The 21,173-nt window shown below is 46.4% G+C and overlaps 1 protein-coding gene across 2 annotated transcripts in view; it reads left to right on the top strand.

Moving 5' to 3' along the window:
• Positions 1–21,173, top strand: part of hipk2 (homeodomain interacting protein kinase 2) — a 49,545-nt gene that overhangs the window by 2,472 nt on the left and 25,900 nt on the right. For both annotated transcript variants that reach the window (XM_031898083.1, NM_001079282.1), the window contains 1 exon segment: positions 19,310–20,378. In XM_031898083.1, coding sequence (XP_031753943.1) covers positions 19,312–20,378 — 1,067 coding nt within the window. In that variant the 5' untranslated portion in view covers positions 19,310–19,311.

The following is a 21,173-nucleotide window of genomic DNA, read 5'->3' as shown; positions in this document are numbered from 1 at the left end:
CAGCCCAGTGCTCTGTCTGGGTGGTTTTAGAGGAAGATTTTGACTTCATAGAATTCCTGATTGGGTGCCCCCTGCTGGCAGTGAGGAGGAACCCACCCCCCCAACCAGGGAGCCCTGATTTATTTCCGACGAGCGCCCAAATCTGAATTATTATCAATATCATGAAATGACTGTTCCATTTGTAAAGCTTAACAGCATCAGCTCCCCTAGCTTTGGGGCCCAGGCAGAACCCCATTATTTTATAAAACAAATTCCGGACCTGAGTTGATGCACAATTCCCAGCGCCCCTGGGAACAGCGGGGTTTCAGGAACAGATGGGGCTGCAGTTTTGAAAGCTGTAGGATTGAGTGTTGCAACCCCAAACCGTGGGCAACGCTGCAGTTACCCCTACTAGTATTACAGAAGCTGCCATGCCATTAACTTGGGGCTGCCGTACATGCTGCTGTGCTATTTTGGCCCCTGCCACTGTTGGCGCTAAAGTGCTGTTTTCTCTGCTGCCATTGTAGGGGGTAATGCAGTATTATTTTTTCTATCACCCCCACTTTCACTATAGGTACTACTATACTATTATCCCCAATACTACTGTCATTTGCCCCCTACTGCTGTAATCTGCCCCCTACCACTATAGGCACTGCTGGGCTATTATCCCCAATGCTGCTGTCATCTGCCCCCTACCACTGTAGGCACTGCTGGGCTATTATCCCCAATGCTGCTGTCATCTGCCCCCTACCACTGTAGGCACTGCTATACTATTATCCCCAATGCTACTGTCATCTGCCCCCTACCACTATAGGCACTGCTATACTATTATCCCCAATGCTACTGTCATCTGCCCCCTACTACTATAGGCACTGCTATACAACTATCCCCAATGCTACTGTCATTTGCCCCCTACTTCTGTCATCTGCCCCCTACCACTACAGGCACTGTTATACTATTATCCCCAATGCTACTGTCATTTGCCCCCTACTTCTGTCATCTGCCCCCTACCACTACAGGCACTGCTATACAACTATCCCCAATGCTACTGTCATTTGCCCCATACTTCTGTCATCTGCCCCCTACCACTACAGGCACTGTTATACTATTATCCCCAGTGCTACTGTCATTTGCCCCCTACCACTATAGGCACTGCTATAATATTATCCCCAATGCTACTGTCATTTGCCCCCTACCACTATAGGCACTGCTATACTATTATCCCCAGTGCTACTGTCATTTGCCCCCTACCACTACAGGCACTGCTATACTATTATCCCCAATGCTACTGTCATTTGCCCCCTACTACTATAGGCACTGCTATACTATTATCCCCAGTGCTACTGTCATTTGCCCCCTACTACTATAGGCACTGCTATACTATTATCCCCAGTGCTACTGTCATTTGCCCCCTACTACTATAGGCACTGCTATACTATTATCCCCAGTGCTACTGTCATTTGCCCCCTACTACTATAGGCACTGCTATACTATTATCCCCAGTGCTACTGTCATTTGCCCCCTACTACTATAGCCTCTGCTATACTATTATCCCCAATGCTACTGTCATCTGCCCCCTACTACTATAGATACTGCTATGCTGTTATCCTCAATGGGCACTGCTGCATTATTATTACTACTGCCACTATAAGTGCTACTAACCCTCTGCCACTGCTGTACATCAGTAATGACTCTCTGGGGTGCATTGGCAGTCCTTATATATCTATATATAAATATATAGATAAGCAAAAAAAGAATTACATATTTATTTGCCTTGAGTGCAGAACTTTTTTGTGCTTATTTCTTTATTTTTTTGAACCAGGGCAGATGATTTTTACTGTGTGTGTGTGTATATATATATATATATATATATATATATATATATATATATATATATATATATATATATATATATATATAATGTGTATATAGAGTGAGAGATAATTCTGTAGTTCTACTGAGCAACATTATTTTCTATATCTTCATGGATAATATTATGGGCCCAATTTATAAAGATTGAATTTAGAAAAACATTCATTTTTTGGTTCAACTGTTCCTATTACCTCTATTTTAACTATTTACAAAAATATAATCGGTCTCTAGCAGCTCCCACTAGGTATCAGAATAGCTCTCAATAGTAAGAAATCCAAGTCCGGCTTGGGACTCCTCCAGTTACATGGGAGTAGGGGAAACAATAGGTTAGCTGAAAGCAGTTCTAATGTGTAGCGCTGGCTCCTTCTGAAAGCTCAGACTCAGGCACACTTTACTGCTGCGCTGCAAGTTGGAGTGATATCCCCCTCCCCTCACCCCCAGCAGCCGATCAGCAGAACAATGGGAAGGGAGCAAGATAGCAGCTCCCAGTAGGTATCAGAATAGCACTCAATAGTAAGAAATCCAAGTCCGGCTTGGGACTCCTCCAGTTACATGGGAGTAGGAGAAACAATAGGTTAGCTGAAAGCAGTTCTAATGTGTAGTGCTGGCTCCTTCAACAATTTTAGTCCAAGGAAATATCTTATCCATGAAATTCTTCATTTTCAATCATATTTACAGAACAGTTCCGAGTTCGACTCTTGTTCATAGACTTTTTTTGAACACCGTTTCAGTTCTGTAGACCTAGCAAAAAAGAAGTATTTCCCGTGAAAATTGACGGAATGTAAAAGACAAGAGAATTTTTTCCCAGGCACAATTTCTAATACATTTTTCTAGAGCAACCCTTTTTGATAGACTTTTTGACCAGCATACAGGTATGGGACCCTTTGTCTAGAATGCTTCGGACCTGGGGCTTTCTGGATAAAGGATCTTTACGCTATACAGGTACTATTTTATTATTACAGAGAAAAGGGAATCATTTAACCATTAAATAAACCCAATAGGGCTGTTCTGCCCCCAATAAGGGGTAATTATATCTTAGTTGGGATCAAGTACAGGTACTGTTTTATTATTACAGAGAAAGGGAATCATTTAACCATTAAATAAACCCAATAGGGCTGTTCTGCCCCCAATAAGGGGTAATTATATCTTAGTTGGGATCAAGTACAGGTACTGTTTTATTATTACAGAGAAAAGGGAATCATTTAACCATGAAATAAACCCAATAGGGCTGTTCTGCCCCAATAAGGGGTAATTATATCTTAGTTGGGATCAAGTACAGGTACTGTTTTATTATTACAGAGAAAAGGGAATCATTTAACCATGAAATAAACCCAATAGGGCTGTTCTGCCCCAATAAGGGGTAATTATATCTTAGTTGGGATCAAGTACAGGTACTGTTTTATTATTACAGAGAAAAGGGAATCATTTAACCATGAAATAAACCCAATAGGGCTGTTCTGCCCCAATAAGGGGTAATTATATCTTAGTTGGGATCAAGTACAGGTACTGTTTTATTATTACAGAGAAAAGGGAATCATTTAACCATGAAATAAACCCAATAGGGCTGTTCTGCCCCAATAAGGGGTAATTATATCTTAGTTGGGATCAAGTACAGGTACTGTTTAATTATTACAGAGAAAAATGAATTATTTGTTGGATTATTTGATTACAGTGGAGTCTATGGGAGATGGCCTTCCTGTAATTCAGAGCTTTCTGGATAGCAGGTTTCCGGATAATGAAAAAAAATTACTTCCAGTGGAAGAAATATCAAAGTTTCAAAATGATTTGAAAGGAAATTGTCTTTGCCAGGTTTGCAGATTGGAACTTTTACTTCTAATAGGAACAGTAGGGAGAATCTAGTTCCCTACGTTAAACAGTTTCTGTAGGCGGTGCCCACAATTCCAATTAATTTGGCATTTTTTTCCAGACCTAATTAGCAGGAAGAGAGGCCAAAAAAAAGACCATTTGCAAAATGTCTAAATTTAATTGGCATCAACTCTTCCCTTCTCCCATATATAAACACTGGGCAGTAACCCATAGCAACCATTCCATGATTAGATTTTTCCAGACAGCTACAGGTAGAGCAATGAAAGCAGCCTTCTGATTGGTTGCTATGGGTTACTGCCCAGTGTCTATAAATGATCCCCACTAGTGTCCATTCTTATCAATTCCCTTTACATATAGAATGGTTTCTTGCAGCCCAGTGCAGTTATATACCCTCTAGTGATTTGGTTGCTAAGGTCCACGACCCTGGCAACCGGAAAGCAGATTTTTTTTTTTAATTTAATAAAATGTACATGAATATACATTCCCACCCCCAGTGTCAGTAGTGCAACCTGATAGTGCTTAAAAAATTCCAAACCGCACAGTAAACCGTTAATAATTAAAAAGGTTTAAAAAAAACAAAACTCCACAATTCTAATAGCGGCACAGCGCTGGTTAATTCTGGTCGAGATCCCGAAAGTCGAGTTTATTTTACCACGTCCTTTGTGACATTCACTTGGCCAAAGTCTGATCTCAGATTAGGATTTAATCCTTGTGAGGATGTTTAAAAGGATAACGCCCCCCTGTGTGCGTCCGTGTACATCCTTGTGTGCACGTGAGTGTGTGTGCATAGGGGATTGTTTATTCTGAGCTCCAACTCTGACCTTGGGAAAAGGGGAAAAGCAGGAGCCGTGAGCAGCAGATTGTCAGCTCTTTGGTACAGGAGTCCTTTAGGGAGGAGGAACACCAAGGTGGATTATGGGAATCCCAGCACAATACAACAGTGGCTTCCCCTGATTGGTGCTCCTAGGCCATGGGTTATATGGAGGGGTAAGGCAGATGTGATCAGGGGCGGGTTTGATGGGGGGGGCATCCGTGGGTCCCATGTCTCTTGCACCTAACTGGTGGGTATCTGACGCATCTGGCTAGTTGCTATGGGTAACTAGACCCCGTGCAAAACAAGGACTTTCTATTCTTTTTGGGGATAAATTGGATTCAGGGCCAGTGGCACATAGCAGGCCGGTAGCATTTTCTGGGCTGCAGTTTGGAAGCCAATATCTGATTGGTTACTTCTTAAGGTCCTTTCTAGCTGCCGATATCAGTCCCTTAGACCGACTCGGCAGCTTATCGACCTGTGTAGGGGCACTAACGACGGCCTGCCCGACCGATATCTGGCCTGAAATCGGGCAGATCTTGATCGGGCAGGTTAAAAAATCTAGTCAGATCAGAGACCGCATCGGCTCGTTGATGTGGCCCCTGAACCGACTTTGTCTATACCCGTCGTATAGGGGCCAAATGATCGAATTAGCCTGGATTCGCCACCTATGGGTGGGCGATATCGGGAGAAGATCCGCTCACTTGGCGATATCGCCAAGCGAGTGTATCTGAAGGTGTATGGGGACCTTGAGATCTGCTCGCTTGGCGAGGTTGCTAAGCGAGCGGACCTTCTCCCGATATCCCCACCAATGGGTTGGCGATATTGGGCCAATTTAGGCGAATTTGGGTGAATGCGGTCCCCGGACCGACTTTGCCTATACCCGTTGTTATCATTTCATTGTTTGGCCCCAGGGCCAAATGATCAAATTAGCCTGGATTCTCCCGATATCGCCCACCCGTAGGTGGGGGATATCGGGAGAAGATGTCGCCAAGCGAGCGGATCTGAAGGTGTATGGGCACCTTTAGGTTGGAAGGTCTGAAGCAAATGTTACTCTGTGATTGGTCAGTCAGACGGCCAGGACGGCTGTAGCAGTTTTGTGCTAAGCCCAATGGGCCGGTGCCCTAAAGGTGGCCGTACACGGGCTGATTTCAACTGCTGAGGCCTTTAGAGCGATTTGGCAGCCTGGGTACCCATGTATGACGGGCCTACCCAACCGACGAAGGTCCACTTGGGAGAAGGTCCGCTCGTTTGGCTACCTTGGAAAACGAGTGGATCGCAACATTTAAGGCCACCATTAGGGGTGTGTGTAGGGGGGAGTTTGCACTTTTTGGGGTTGTAATGTTGGGTCTCCCCCTTCCTGGGGCAATTCCTTGTGATTTAAGGGCAAGCAAACTTGGTTGTAGCCAAACAGCCTGTTGCTTCTCTCGGGTAATCCAATGCCAGGGTTTGCAGGCTCCACTGAGCGGCTTAAAGCCGTGTTTGCCATCTGTCCCCAAGCCCTGGTTACTGTCCCAGCACGGGGGGGGGGGGGGGAGCAGGATGTGCCCCAGTTTTGGGAGACTTGTTTGTTGCTGGATAATGTTCTGGAGCGGAGGACAGGGAGGAGACGGGCAGAGCAGGATATGGATCAGCAGTTACAGCCGGGCCCCGGGCTCTGCCTGATAACAAAAGCTTTAGTAAACACAGCGCACCTCTTCCCATTAACCGCTCGCTTCCTGCTGCAAACGGGCTGCGCTGTGGCCAACCAACCATACTGTGTATAGCCAAAGGCATGCAGGGGTATCTAGAACCATACCGTGTATAGCCAAAGGCATGCAGGGGTATCTAGAACCATACCGTGTATAGCCAAAGGCATGCAGGGGTATCTAGAACCATACCGTGTATAGCCAAAGGCTTGCAGGGGTATCTAGAACCATACTGTGTATAGCCAAAGGCATGCAGGGGTATCTAGAACCATACTGTGTATAGCCAAAGGCTTGCAGGGGTATCTAGAACCATACTGTGTATAGCCAAAGGCATGCAGGGGTATCTAGAACCATACTGTGTATAGCCAAAGGCATGCAGGGGTATCTAGAACCATACCGTGTATAGCCAAAGGCATGCAGGGGTATCTAGCACCATACCGTGTATAGCCAAAGGCTTGCAGGGGTATCTAGAACCATACTGTGTATAGCCAAATGCTTGCAGGGGTATCTAGAGCCATACTGTATGTACCCAAAGGCAGGGGTATCTAAAACTATACTGTATGTACCCAAAGGTAGGGAAATCTAGAACTGTACGAGGTATAGCCAAAGGCAGGGGTATCTAGAATCATTCTGTGTATAACCAAAGGCAGGGGTATCTAGAACTACACAAGGTATAGCCAAAGGCGGGGGTATCTAGAATCATACTGTGTATAACCAAAGGCAGGGGTATCTAGAACTATACAAGGTATAGCCAAAGGCAGGGGTATCTAAAACCATACTGTATGTACCTAAAGGTAGGGAAATCTAGAACTATACGAGGTATAGCCAAAGGTGGTGGTATCTAGAATCATAATGTGTATAACCAAAGGCAGGGGTATCTAGAACTATACTGTGTACAGCCAAATGCATCTACTACAGGGGTATCATACTGTGTATAGCTAAAAGGATGCACTACAGGGGGTATCTAGAACCATATTGTGTATAGCCAAATGCATGCACTACAGACTATCTAGAACCAGTGTAGTATACACTAGAGGGTATGTAGAATCATACTATGTATAGCAAATTGTGCCGTTGGGAAGAACCTAGAACCAAACTGCTATATCCAAAGTCATTCAGTAGGAAGGAATCTAGAACCAAACTGTGCTATATACAAAGTCATGCAGTAGGGAAGAAGCTAGACCCAAACTGTGCTATACCCAAAGTCATTCAATAAGGAGGAACCTAGAACAAAATTGTGCTATATGCAAAGGCATGCAGTAGGTAGAAAGAAGAAGGGTGAGAGTTGGGTCAAACCAATTGACATTGCAGAAGGATTAATCTAGAACTCAACTTCTTTTGTAGCCAAAACACCTTCCAGGGCTTTTCGTAATATACAGTCCAGCAGGAACAGCCCATTAGTACAAATAATTTATCCTTAGCCCCAAACTCGCTCATTTCTGTTGCTGGATTTCCTAATGTTGCTTGCGCCCCGGGTACGCGCTCCCCCCCATAACCCAGCAGAGGGACTTGGCCGCACACAAACTGACCAAATTAGCTCTAGTACATTGTGTTCTTGTCTTTACCAATGATGGAGTTCGGACATTTCTAACATAGCGGCGCCACAAAGCCCTTATTGTTCCCCAAATTCTCCCCTTTAAACTGGGATTCGAGGAAGAATTTTTGCTGTGTTGCTCAGTTTATTTAGAGAGATTTCCTGTAACCGCAGCGCTTTATCTAATGTTTGTGACCGCTGACCCCGCTGATTCACAGACTGCCAGCTAAGCGCTCTATTAATAAATTGGGAAGATAGTATGTCTCCCTCTCACCCAGGCACCCCCTACCCACCCCTCGTGTACTAACAACATCTTCCCTCCCCCCCAGAACCCCCTCTGTCTCATCACTTGGGGTATTAATCTGTATCCGACAGTCACTTCCACCAGAGACTTCTTTAGTAATTGTCTTACATGAACTGTCAGACCTGTAGCCCCTCAGTTACTCAGTGTTCTACTCACAGAACCCACCCAGAGGCTATTATCCCCCCCACTGCTACTATAGGCACCATCTCTCCCTACTATACCTGCTATCCCACAGCCCCAGTCCCTTCCCAGAGGCTATTATCCCCCCACTGCTACTATAGGCACCGTCTCTCCCTACTATACCTGCTATCCCACAGCCCCAGTCCCTTCCCAGAGGCTATTATCCCCCCACTGCTACTATAGGCACCATCTCTCCCTACTATACCTGCTATCCCACAGCCCCAGTCCCTTCCCAGAGGCTATTATCCCACTGCTACTATAGGCACCATCTCTCCCTACTATACCTGCTATCCCACAGCCCCAGTCCCTTCCCAGAGGCTATTATCCCCCCACTGCTACTATAGGCACCATCTCTCCCTACTATACCTGCTATCCCACAGCCCCAGTCCCTTCCCAGAGGCTATTATCCCCCCACTGCTACTATAGGCACCATCTCTCCCTACTATACCTGCTATCCCACAGCCCCAGTCCCTTCCCAGAGGCTATTATCCCCCCCACTGCTACTATAGGCACCATCTCTCCCTACTATACCTGCTATCCCACAGCCCCAGTCCCTTCCCAGAGGCTATTATCCCCCCACTGCTACTATAGGCACCATCTCTCCCTACTATACCTGCTATCCCACAGCCCCAGTCATTTCCCAGAGGCTATTATCCCCCCCACTGCTACTATAGGCACCATCTCTCCCTACTATACCTGCTATCCCACAGCCCCAGTCCCTTCCCAGAGGCTATTATCCCACTGCTACTATAGGCACCATCTCTCCCTACTATACCTGCTATCCCACAGCCCCAGTCCCTTCCCAGAGGCTATTATCCCCCCACTGCTACCATAGGCACCATCTCTCCCTACTATACCTGCTATCCCACAGCCCCAGTCCCTTCCCAGAGGCTATTATCCCATAATATACTAATGGTACTACAGAAGGGGAGCTGTGAGTAATACCCAGTTAGATGTATCTGGATATAACACCCTACAAGCTCTGAGTATAAAGATCATTCTGTTTATTTCTGTTGGATAAGTCATCGACCCTCTGACGCCAGCAGAGCCGCGCTGTAATTTCCCCCTGTTAATGAGTCACAAGCGCTGACTAACTATGACATCATCATGACATCACCACTCTTGTGATCCTCGTAAACAGCGCAGTCACGTTTACGCCTTTATAACTGCAAATGTCATTATCATCGAGCTTCATTAATTAAAGGGGAAATTTACCCGAGAACTGTGTTTCTTTGCATGATAATAAAAAGAATGCCGTTCTAAGCAACTTTCCAATCTGCATTCATTACACGTTTTATGTTTGGGTTTATATCCCCTTTAGAATGATGCTGGGTAATTTAATTTGGATACAGAAAGCCGTGTTTTGTTCAACTATAAGATGTGGCCCCCTGTTTGATGTGGAGCCCAGCTGGCTTCCCCTCCCGTCTGGCTAAGGGGCCACTCTCAAGATGATAATCATTTATGTTGACTAAGTAGAGCGCGGAGCCCCCCAGGGAACAGCAGGGATATTGCTGAGTGCGGCAAGAGAGAGACGTTAAAGGGCCGGCGACAGATAAAACCCGGAGCTCACTGGCCGAGGACTCTCTGCTGAATTTGTCTTTTTTTTATGGGTTGAAAGCGGGTGTTTGTTTATCCTTTTCTGTTATCTGGTTCTGACTCTTGACACAATGTAGCAGAGATTAACTCTGGGACTGGCTTTTGCTGCATTGGGAAGTTGATTAGGATGGCGAATTTCCCCTTTAAACCTGTCTTAATGCTTTGTGTAGCCTACACCAAACCATAGGACTTGCACCAATGAAACTGCCCACTGATACCCCCCGCATGGGGCCCCTACAATACTAAAGGTAAATTTGCTCTAAACTGGGGCAATTGGGGGGTATACGTCCTTAAGGTGGCCATACATGGGCCGATTCTAGCTGCCGATATGGGTCCCTTAGACCGACTCAGCAGCTTATCGGCCCATGTAGGGGCACAAATGAGGGGCCTGCCCGACCGATATCTGGTCTGAAATTGGGCAGATTAAAAAATTTGGTCGGAATCGGGGACCGCGTCGGCTCGTAGATGCGGTCCTCGAACCGACTGTGCCTATTACCGGCGTTCAAATTCGACTGTTTGGCCCCAGGGCCAAACGACCAAATTAGCCTGAATTCACCTGATATTCCCCACCCGTAGGTGGAGATATCGGGAGAAAATACGCTCGTTTGGTGGCCTCGCCAGGCGTGTATGGCCACCTTAAGTTAACAAGGCCCAAAGTATTAGTTCAACAACGCTGGGCCCTAAAACCTGTATAATGAGGACCCAGTTATAAAAATGCCTTCTAATTAGCAGCGACCATAACCCCACCCACTCCCTTACAAGCCCCGCCCATTATAAAGGCTGCGAGGCACTATCCTCCTTGGGAAACAATGTGGCTCGCGTGGGTCACGTGACGTAAACTGCTCAGACCTGCCGTCTTTCAACATATGTGGCAGCTCCCGGGCTGGGAGACGCTTTATTAACCAGCATGTCTGTATGGAGAAGCCCAGTAAATATAGAATCATATATTAAGGTTGTCAAAAATGATTAGTATTGTTAGTCTTCCTGCTCTTTGGGGAACTCCATTTCCCAGAATCCTTAGCAGCATAGCCATTATATGCTACTTTCAGGAGCAGTAGTCATTTGTTAATATGAGTGTTCCAGGTTACCTGTACATTTCTATATAAAAAAATGAGTGCATTAATAATTATGTGCCCAGAGCATTCCATCTCTGTATATTTGTATTTATACATATGGGTAGGAGGTGCCATAGTGTTTCCCTTAGACAGTACAGTATGGGGGTACAGCTTATTGTGTGCCCAGAACATTCCTTCTCTGTATATTTGTATTTATACATATGGGTAGGAGGTGCCATAGTGTTTCCCTTAGACAGTACAGTATGGGGGTACAGCTTATTGTGTGCCCAGAACATTCCTTCTCTGTATATTTGTATTTATACATATGGGTAGGAGGTGCCATAGTGTTTCCCTTAGACAGTACAGTATGGGGGTACAGCTTATTGTGTGCCCAGAACATTCCTTCTCTGTATATTTGTATTTATACATATGGGTAGGAGGTGCCATAGTGTTTCCCTTAGACAGTACAGTATGGGGGTACAGCTTATTGTGTGCCCAGAACATTCCTTCTCTGTATATTTGTATTTATACATATGGGTAGGAGGTGCCATAGTGTTTCCCTTAGACAGTACAGTATGGGGGTACAGCTTATTGTGTGCCCAGAACATTCCTTCTCTGTATATTTGTATTTATACATATGGGTAGGAGGTGCCATAGTGTTTCCCTTAGACAGTACAGTATGGGGGTACAGCTTATTGTGTGCCCAGAACATTCCTTCTCTGTATATTTGTATTTATACATATGGGTAGGAGGTGCCATAGTGTTTCCCTTAGACAGTACAGGATGAGCTTATTGTCTGTGTATCCCCCACCCCCAGTGTACCCTAGCCCACAGCTGGACATTCCGGTCGGTACTGTCTCTTTAAAGCCGGTATAGCAATCTCAATGCTGTAGCTGTTATTGATTCGTTATTGATCGGCTCAGATTTATTTATGCAGCAGATTGTGACAGTTCTCTCTCCTGATTGGCTACATATTATCTTTAGTTTAATGTATGTGTGGGGGCTGCCCTTTGTGTCTCCCGCAGGGTTAACAGTAACCGCAGCTCCGGGGGAAACAATGGGCCCCAAACCCAGAGAAGCCTTTGTCCTGGGAGAGAGGGGGCATTGTGGCTACTGAATGGGCCGGGGCTGAGATGTCGCTCATTCTGCTCTCGGGGCAGAGAGGGACAGTTCCGCCGCTGTTACTTCTACAGAGGGGGGCGCTGAATCCCGGGTTCAGGTTGGGGTTCTGACCCCTTAAAGTCATGACTTTAAATTGCTGAATAACTTGGGTTTATACTCCTTTGGCGCTGCCAGTGAGAGGGGGATTGGATGGCAAAGCTGATTTTATTTTTAAAGGGGAAATAGATGCAAAAATAAAATGTGGCCTTATGAAGGGGAATGTCATGTTTGGGTTTATGTCCCCTTTAGGGCGAGCACCCATGGAGCGACTTAAGGTCCCCATACACGGGCCGATTGTAGCTGCTGATATGGGTCCCTTAGATCGACTCAGCAGCTTATCGGCCCGTGTAGGGGCACTAACGACTGGCCTGCCCGACCGATATCTGGCCTAAATTGGGCAGATATCGATCGGACAGGTTAAAAAATTTAGTCGGATCGGGGGGACCACATTGGCTCGTTGAAGCGGCCCCCGACTGTGTCTATACCCGTCGTATAGGGGCTAAATGACCAAATTAGCCTGAATTCTCCCAATATGGCCCACCCGTAGGTGGGGATATCGGGAGAAGATCCGATCACTTGGCGACATCGCCAAGCAAGTGTATCTGAAGGTGTATGGGGACCTTAAGATCTGCTCGTTTGGCGAGGTCGCTAAGCGAGCGATCTTCTCCCGATATCCCCACCTACGGGTGGGCCATATTGGGCTAATTCAGGCTAATTCGGTCGTTTGGCCCTGGAGCCAAACAATCGAATTAGAATGACAGGTATTGGCGTCCGTCTGCTCGTTAATACGGTCCCCGATCTGACTAAATTTTTAACCTGCCCGATTGATATCTGGCCTGAAATCGGGCAGATATCGATCGGGCAGTTTAAAAAATCTAGTCGGATCGGGGACCGCATCGGCTCGTTGATGCGGTCCCCGAATCGACTGAACCTATACCCGTTGCCCTAATTAGATCATTTGGCCCCAGGGCCAAATGACTGAATTAGCCTGAATTCACCTGATATCCCCCACCCGTAGGTGGGGATATTGGGAGAAGATCCGCTTGGCGACCGGATCTTTATGTGTTTGGCCACCTTAAGTTAACAGGGCCCCAAGTATTAGTTCAACAACGCTGGGCCCTAAAACCTGTATAATGAGGACCCAGTTATAAAAATGCCTTCTAATAAGCAGCGACCACAACCCCACCCACTCCCTTACAAGCCCCGCCCATTATAATGAATGACCCGGACCGACTTTGCCTATACCCGTCGTTACAATTCGATCGTTTTGCCCCAGGGTGACATCGCCAAGCGAGCGGATCTGAAGGTGAATGGGCACATAAGTCGCTCCGTGGGTGCTTGCCCTTAAGTCTTATTCACGGAGCAAAAAATCGTCTCCCTATGTATCTTTAGAGTTTCTATGGAACTTCTGTAAATGACTGTTTGCAGATAATTAGGCAGAGACAAGATGTCTGGGAGTTTGTTTATCCTTTGGCCAGAAAGATAGTAGTTGGGACTGAGCGGTCACTGTTGCAAAGAATCAGGAGCCTTTCTGTTGGGGGTTAATGTAACTAACTAAAATCTTTGGCCCTTAATGAAATGAGCCCGGCAACATCTCCCTCTCCCCGAGCTCAAACGGCATCTTCCTTCTGCGTTATGCTTAGGGCTAGCCAATGGCTATGTGGCTGAATTGCCACACAGGACAATCCACCAATGGCGGAAAGCAGAAATCTGCCACGAATCCATGCTTGCTGAAAAATTTCACTCATCACTAGTGGCCATACACGGACAGATTTCAGCTGCCATTTTGGTTTGTTAAGACTGACTGCCAGTGTTTGGGGCCCTCCTACAGGCCTCCTTGACCAATATCTGGCCAAAAATTGTCCAGATATCAATCAGACAGGCTTGATTTTTCTTCTGAACATATCTCTCTGTACAGGTTGTGACTTAGGGGGCTGTTCCTGCTTAATTGTGCTTAGTACAGGGGAATCCCTATGTGCCACAGTTTTATAGTATCTCTCTGTACAGGCTATGAGCAAACTTAGGGGGCTGTTCCTGCTGAATTGTGCTTAGTACAGGGGAATCCCTATGTGCCATAGTTTTATGGTATCTCTCTGTACAGGCTATGAGCAAACTTAGGGGGCTGTTCCTGCTGAATTGTGCTTAGTACAGGGGAATCCCTATGTGCCATAGTTTTATGGTATCTCTCTGTACAGGCTATGAGCAACCTTAGGGGGCTGTTCCTGCTGAATTGTGCTTAGTACAGGGGAATCCCTATGTGCCATAGTTTTATGGTATCTCTCTGTACAGGCTATGAGCAAACTTAGGGGGCTGTTCCTGCTGAATTGTGCTTAGTACAGGGGAATCCCTATGTGCCATAGTTTTATGGTATCTCTCTGTACAGGCTATGAGCAAACTTAGGGGGCTGTTCCTGCTGAATTGTGCTTAGTACAGGGGAATCCCTATGCTGCCATAGTTTTATGGTATCTCTCTGTACAGGCTATGAGCAAACTTAGGGGGCTGTTCCTGCTGAATTGTGCTTAGTACAGGGGAATCCCAATGTGCCATAGTTTTATGGTATCTCTCTGTACAAGCTATGAGCAAACTTAGGGGGCTGTTCCTGCTGAATTGTGCTTAGTACAGGGGAATCCCAATGTGCCATAGTTTTATGGTATCTCTCTGTACAGGCTATGAGCAAACTTAGGGGGCTGTTCCTGCTGAATTGTGCTTAGTACAGGGGAATCCCTATGTGCCATAGTTTTATGGTATCTCTCTGTACAGGCTATGAGCAAACTTAGGGGGCTGTTCCTGCTGAATTGGCCAAGCACAGACCCAGGAGGCAGTCAGTGGAATACAAGCGACAGTACCACGTCAGACTGCAATAGGCCGCCATAGTGACGGCAGATGGAATTATATGATCCGATATATGAACCCGTAACAGGTTTGTCCCATCCTCGTAAAAACAACATTAAACGGCCAATATCTATTTAATGTTTATCTGCCGTTAGCGCCGCTGGGCATTCGAGGGTGGAAATAGTGTCATTGCCAAGACCAAAGCATTCTGGGACATTTAAGGCGGCCCAGGGAGATCCTGATGAAAGAGATCTAAACTCGTCTCTTGGGGATTTATGGCCTTTTTTTTTCCCTGGTTCCGGTGGGCGGGGCAGTGTCTTGCCTCCGCCCCCTTAGTGCCTCCGCCCTTTGAGGATGGCAGATGCCTCCTTCCGGGGCCTATTTAGCCAATTTCCAGACCTGGCGGAGGGAGCGGCGCAGCAGTTTGGGGTATAATGGACAGCAGCCATCTTCTGATTGGGAGAGGTCTTGTTAGGTTGGCGTCACTGCCATGTTTGGTGCTTCCCAATTGGCTGGTATGTGTTGGGCAAGTTCTAAAATCCCATTGGGCAAGGGACGCATGGGGCACACTCTATACTGACAGTTCTCTCTAGGACCCCATTTTGATCCAATTGTTGGCCTGGAGGCCAGCGATGGGCCAAGTTCTACTGGCACTGGAGGTCCTGCATATTTCCAACCCATCCCCGGCTCACTTACCCCCACTTACCAATCCCTATGCTGCCATAGTTTTATGGTATCTCTCTGTACAGGTTATGAGCAAACTTAGGGGGCTGTTCCTGCTGAATTGTGCTTAGTACAGGGGAATCCCTATGTGCCATAGTTTTATGGTATCTCTCTGTACAGGTTATGAGCAAACTTAGGGGGCTGTTCCTGCTGAATTGTGCTTAGTACAGGGGAATCCCTATGCTGCCATAGTTTTATGGTATCTCTCTGTACAGGCTATGAGCAAACTTAGGGGGCTGTTCCTGCTGAATTGTGCTTAGTACTGGGGAATCCCTATGTGCCATAGTTTTATGGTATCCCTCTGTACAGGCTATGAGCACACTTAGGGGGCTGTTCCTGCTGAATTGTGCTTAGTACAGGGGAATCCCTATGCTGCCATAGTTTTATGGTATCTCTCTGTACAGGCTATGGGCAAACTTAGGGGGCTGTTCCTGCTGAATTGTGCTTAGTACAGGGGAATCTCTATGCTGCCATAGTTTTATGGTATCTCTCTGTACAGGCTATGAGCAAACTTAGGGGGCTGTTCCTGCTGAATTGTGCTTAGTACAGGGGAATCCCTATGTGCCATAGTTTTATGGTATCTCTCTGTACAGGCTATGAGCAAACTTAGGGGGCTGTTCCTGCTGAATTGTGCTTAGTACAGGGGAATCCCTATGCTGCCACAGTTTTATGCCGGGATTCGGTGTATCCCTAGTTGCTACTCCCTGTAGCCATGTGGCGCACCCCATAGAGAACACTGCAAACTATTTTCCGCCACCTACAAAGTCTGGCCGGCTATGCGTTCGTATGTGACGTTTGGGGGACTCTTGGGCTTATCTATTAAACATCCCACTGGGGGGCTATAAATATCCATCCCGAGGCACAAAAGTTATTGTAATTAACTGCCTGCTGTTGTTGCTAAGCAACTGACCATAACAGAACTAATGGAATGTTGGTGGAACACGAAACAAACATTTATATTGACCCCATCGGCAGGCCGGGCCCAAAGCGCCAGAACCTCACCCTCTGGTCACATACAGACCAGGACCGGTTCCGACAATAACGCACATTTTTCTATATTTTTTTGAACCAGTTTTTTTTTTAGCGAGCGCGGTAAAGCCGAGTGGGAAATTGTTATCACTTGATAAATAAACAGGAATGGTTTTCTGTCGGAGGAAACGCCGCGACCATCTGTTTTGCAAATACAGAGAAATGCTGTTTATCGGAGCCGGGTATTTGCAGACAGCAGACTGCGCGGCGGTAAATCTTCTCCTATCTCCTTAAACAAACAGCGGATCCAAAATAAACCCGGCGCATAAGGGAAAGGGGGCCCATGGGTTGTATTTAACCCTCTCAGCGCTGCCACAGCAGTTTGTGGTATCTGATACCTGACACAGCAGAATATACGAGGCATCTATGGGCCCATTACACCCCCTTTCAACTGATATTAGCACCCCTCTTAGGGTGAAGACACACTGAGCTACTAGTAGCAGCTACTAAACTCCAGAAAATCCCCTGCCATAGACAATACTGAGAATTGCCTCTGCTAAAACACACGTAGAGACAATTATCAGTAAATGATCAGCATTGTCTATTTTAGTAGCCACGACAAGTAGCTGCTACTAGTTGCTCTGTGTTAGACACTTGGAGCTACTTAGTAGCAGCTACTTGCCACGGCTACTAAACTCCAGAAAATCCCCTGCCATAGACAATACTGAGAATTGCCTCTGCTAAACACACGTAGGGACGGTTATCAGTAAAAACATCAGCATTGTCTATTTTTGTAGCCGAGAGAAGTAGCTGCTACTTTTAGCTCTGTGTGTCTTCACCCTTAAGGTGCCCATACTCCTTAAGAACATCGCCAAGCGAGCGGATCTTCTCCCGATATCCCCACCTACGGGTGGGCGATATCGGGAGAATCCAGGGTAATGGGGCCCAGACGATCAAATTATAATGACGGGTATAGGCATCAATGCGGTCCCCGATCCGACTAGATTTTCTAACCTGCACGATCAATATCTGCCCAATTTCAGGCCAGATATCGGTCGGGCAGGCAGGCCCGTTGTTAGTGCCCCTACACGGGCCGATTAGCTTCCAAATCGGTCTAAGGGACCCATATCGGCAGCTACAATCGGCCCGTGTGTGGGGACCTTTAGGGTGAAGACACACTGGGCTACTAGAAGCAGCTACTTTTTCATGGCTACTAAACGCCAGAAAATCCCCTGCCATAGACAATACTGAGAATTGCCTCTGCTAAAACACACGTAGAGACAGTTATCAGTAAATGATCAGCATTGTTTATTTTAGTTGCCGAGACAAGTAGCTGCTACTAGTAGCCCTTAAGGTGAAGACACATGGAGCTACTTAGTAGCAGCTACTTGCCATGGCTACTAAAGGCCAGAAAATCCCCTGCCATAGACAATATTGGGAATGGCCTCTGCTAGAGCTGGGCGGTATGACCAAAAATTTATATCACGGTATTTTTCAAAATTATATCGGTATCACGGTATTTGACGGTATATAAATAAAAAATAAATAATAAATATTGGTGGCCCCAAAAAAACCATATCGTTTTTTTTTTTAAAAAACCGGTATACCGGTTAAACCGGTATACCGCCCAGCACTAGCCTCTGCTAAAACCCATCAGTAAATGATCAACATTGTCTGTTTTAGTAGCTGCTACTGGTAGCTCTCTGTGTCTTCACCCTTAGGGTGAAGACACACAAGGCTACTAGTAGCAGCTACTTTTTTGCAGCTACTAAACTTCAGAAAATACCTTTCCATACTGAGAATTGCCTCTCCTAAAACACACGTAGAAACAGTTATCAGTAAATGATCAGCATTGTCATTGTCAGTAAATGATCAGCATTTTAATAGCCGCAACAAGTAGCTGCTACTAGTAGCTCCGTGTGTCTTCACCCTTAAGGTGAAGACACACTGGGCTACTAGTTGCAGCTACTTTTTTGCAACCAGGAACCACATTAATGGATCTAACCAGGAACCACATAGGAGCCATGTAAGTTCTTCTATGTAAGGATCTAGTTGGGCTTATGGATGGGTCTAACCAGGATCCACATAGGAGCCATGTAGGTGCTTCTATGTAAGGATCTAGTTGGTATTATGGATGGGTCTAACCAGGAACCACATAGGAGCCATGTAGGTGCTTCTATGAAAGGATCTAGTTGGGCTTATGGATGGGTCTAACCAGGAACCACATAGGAGCCATGTAGGTGCTTATATGTAAGGATCTAGTTGGGCTTATGGATGGGTCTAACCAGGAACCACATAGGAGCCATGTAGGTGCTTCTATGTAAGGATCTAGTTGGTATTATGGATGGGTCTAACCAGGAACCACATAGAAGCCATGTAGGTGCTTATATGTAAGGATCTAGTTGGGCTTATGGATGGGTCTAACCAGGAACCACATAGGAGCCATGTAGGTGCTTCTATGTAAGGATCTAGTTGGGCTTATGGATGGGTCTAACCAGGAACCACATAGGAGCCATGTAGGTGCTTCTATGTAAGGATCTAGTTGGGCTTATGGATGGGTCTAACCAGGAACCACATAGGATCCATGTAGGTGCTTCTATGTAAGGATCTAGTAGGGTTTATGGATGGGTCTAAACACAGAATTGTGACTTTATAAGAAGATAAAAACATAGATTTGGTTATTAAGTATTTACCCCCAGTTGTAATATTTATCCTTCCGTGTAAGTGCCTTTTGCCCCCAGTGTACGTCTAATTGTGGGTCTCTCTCTCTCTCTGCAGGTATGGCCTCTCATTTGCAGATATTTTCCTCTCACGGCCTCCCATTGAGGACCTTTTGTAAGGTGAAGAAGCCGAAGCTTGAACTGAGCCCGGGCTGGGATATGACTGGTTACGGTTGCCACAGCAAGGTCTATAACTCGGGCAAGAACAGCTCCACGTCTGGCCAGCCGGTGCTCAGCCACGCCTCCCTCCTCCAATCCTACGAGCAGACGGTCATCTTTCCCACCAGCGCGGGCCACATTGTGGTAACCTCGTCCAGTAACGGTTCCTCAGCGGCGACGGGGCAAGCACTAGGCGGCCCTCAAACTAACCTGATGCGGCGCAGCACGGTCAGCCTTCTGGATACCTACCAGAAGTGCGGGTTGAAGAGGAAGTGTGAAGAGCTGGAAAATAACAGCAGTGTACAGATCGTGGACGAGCATCCCCCCGTCACCCAGAACAATGCTAGCGGGGCCACTGCGGCTACCACCTCCACCGCCACCTCCAAGAATAGTGGCTCCAACAGCGAAGGGGATTACCAGCTGGTGCAACACGAAGTCCTCTGCTCTATGACTAACACATATGAGGTGCTGGAGTTCCTGGGCAGAGGAACCTTTGGTCAAGTGGTGAAATGCTGGAAGAGGGGAACCAACGAGATTGTGGCCATCAAGATCCTGAAGAACCACCCGTCCTACGCCAGGCAAGGCCAGATCGAAGTGAGCATCTTAGCCAGGCTCAGCACGGAAAGCGCCGACGACTACAACTTTGTGAGAGCCTACGAGTGTTTCCAGCACAAGAACCACACCTGCCTGGTCTTTGAGATGCTGGAGCAGAACCTCTATGACTTCCTGAAGCAGAACAAATTCAGCCCGTTGCCCCTCAAGTATATCCGGCCGGTGCTGCAGCAGGTGGGAACTGCTCTGATGAAACTGAAAAGTCTGGGGCTTATTCACGCCGACTTGAAGCCGGAGAACATCATGCTGGTGGATCCTTCCCGGCAGCCATACAGGGTCAAGGTTATAGATTTTGGTTCTGCGAGCCATGTGTCAAAAGCGGTCTGCTCCACCTACCTACAGTCCAGATATTATAGGTAAGTTGCCTAAAGAGATACCTGGTCTTAAGGTATAGTTTATCATGTACCATATATACTCGAGTATAAGCCGATCCGAGTATAAGCCGAGGTACCTAATTTTACCAAAGAAAACTGGAAAAACATATTGACTCGAGTATAAGCCTAGGGTGGGACATGCAGCCGCTACTGCTAAGTTTTAATAATCAAAATAAATACCAATAAAATGACATTAATTGAGGCATCAGTGGGGTATATGTTTTTCAATATTTATTTCAAAGAAAAACAGTAAACTAGCTCTGTAAGTGGAGAAGAGGGTCAACAAAAACAATATGGTATCAACAATGATAACTTAAGAGTACTACCCCCTTAGCTCAATCAGCAACCAAGCTAAAACACAAAGAGTTAAAATCCTTCAAAACTATATATAGTTTATATAGAATATAAAGTGCAAAATGGGAAAGGTGAGGATGGTAGATGAAGATGAATTTTCATCTGGAGGGACCCACGGCACCCGACTCGAGTATAAACCGAGGGTGACTTTTTTTCAGCACATTTTGGGTGCTGAAAAACTAGGCTTATACTCGAGTATATATTGAATTTTTACCCATAAAGCCATATATTGTGGACTCTGTAGGGTCAGGAAGTCTTTAACTCACGCAGAGGGTGGGAATGGAACACTTTGATGGGATGGGGGGGGGGGGCAATGATTTATGTAGGTGGATCAGGTGAGGAATGGGTGAATAAAGGCCAAGTGTAGGGCATTGTGGGTTGGCTGAGGGAGGGGGTAGGTACAGAAATGGCCTGGCCAGTGGG

The sequence above is a fragment of the Xenopus tropicalis genome, chromosome 3 (genome assembly GCF_000004195.4).
Source record: "Xenopus tropicalis strain Nigerian chromosome 3, UCB_Xtro_10.0, whole genome shotgun sequence".
NCBI classification, from domain to species: Eukaryota; Metazoa; Chordata; class Amphibia; order Anura; family Pipidae; genus Xenopus; species Xenopus tropicalis.
The sequence above is the reverse complement of the archived record's forward strand: the minus strand, read 5'-3'. Positions and strand labels throughout refer to the sequence as shown.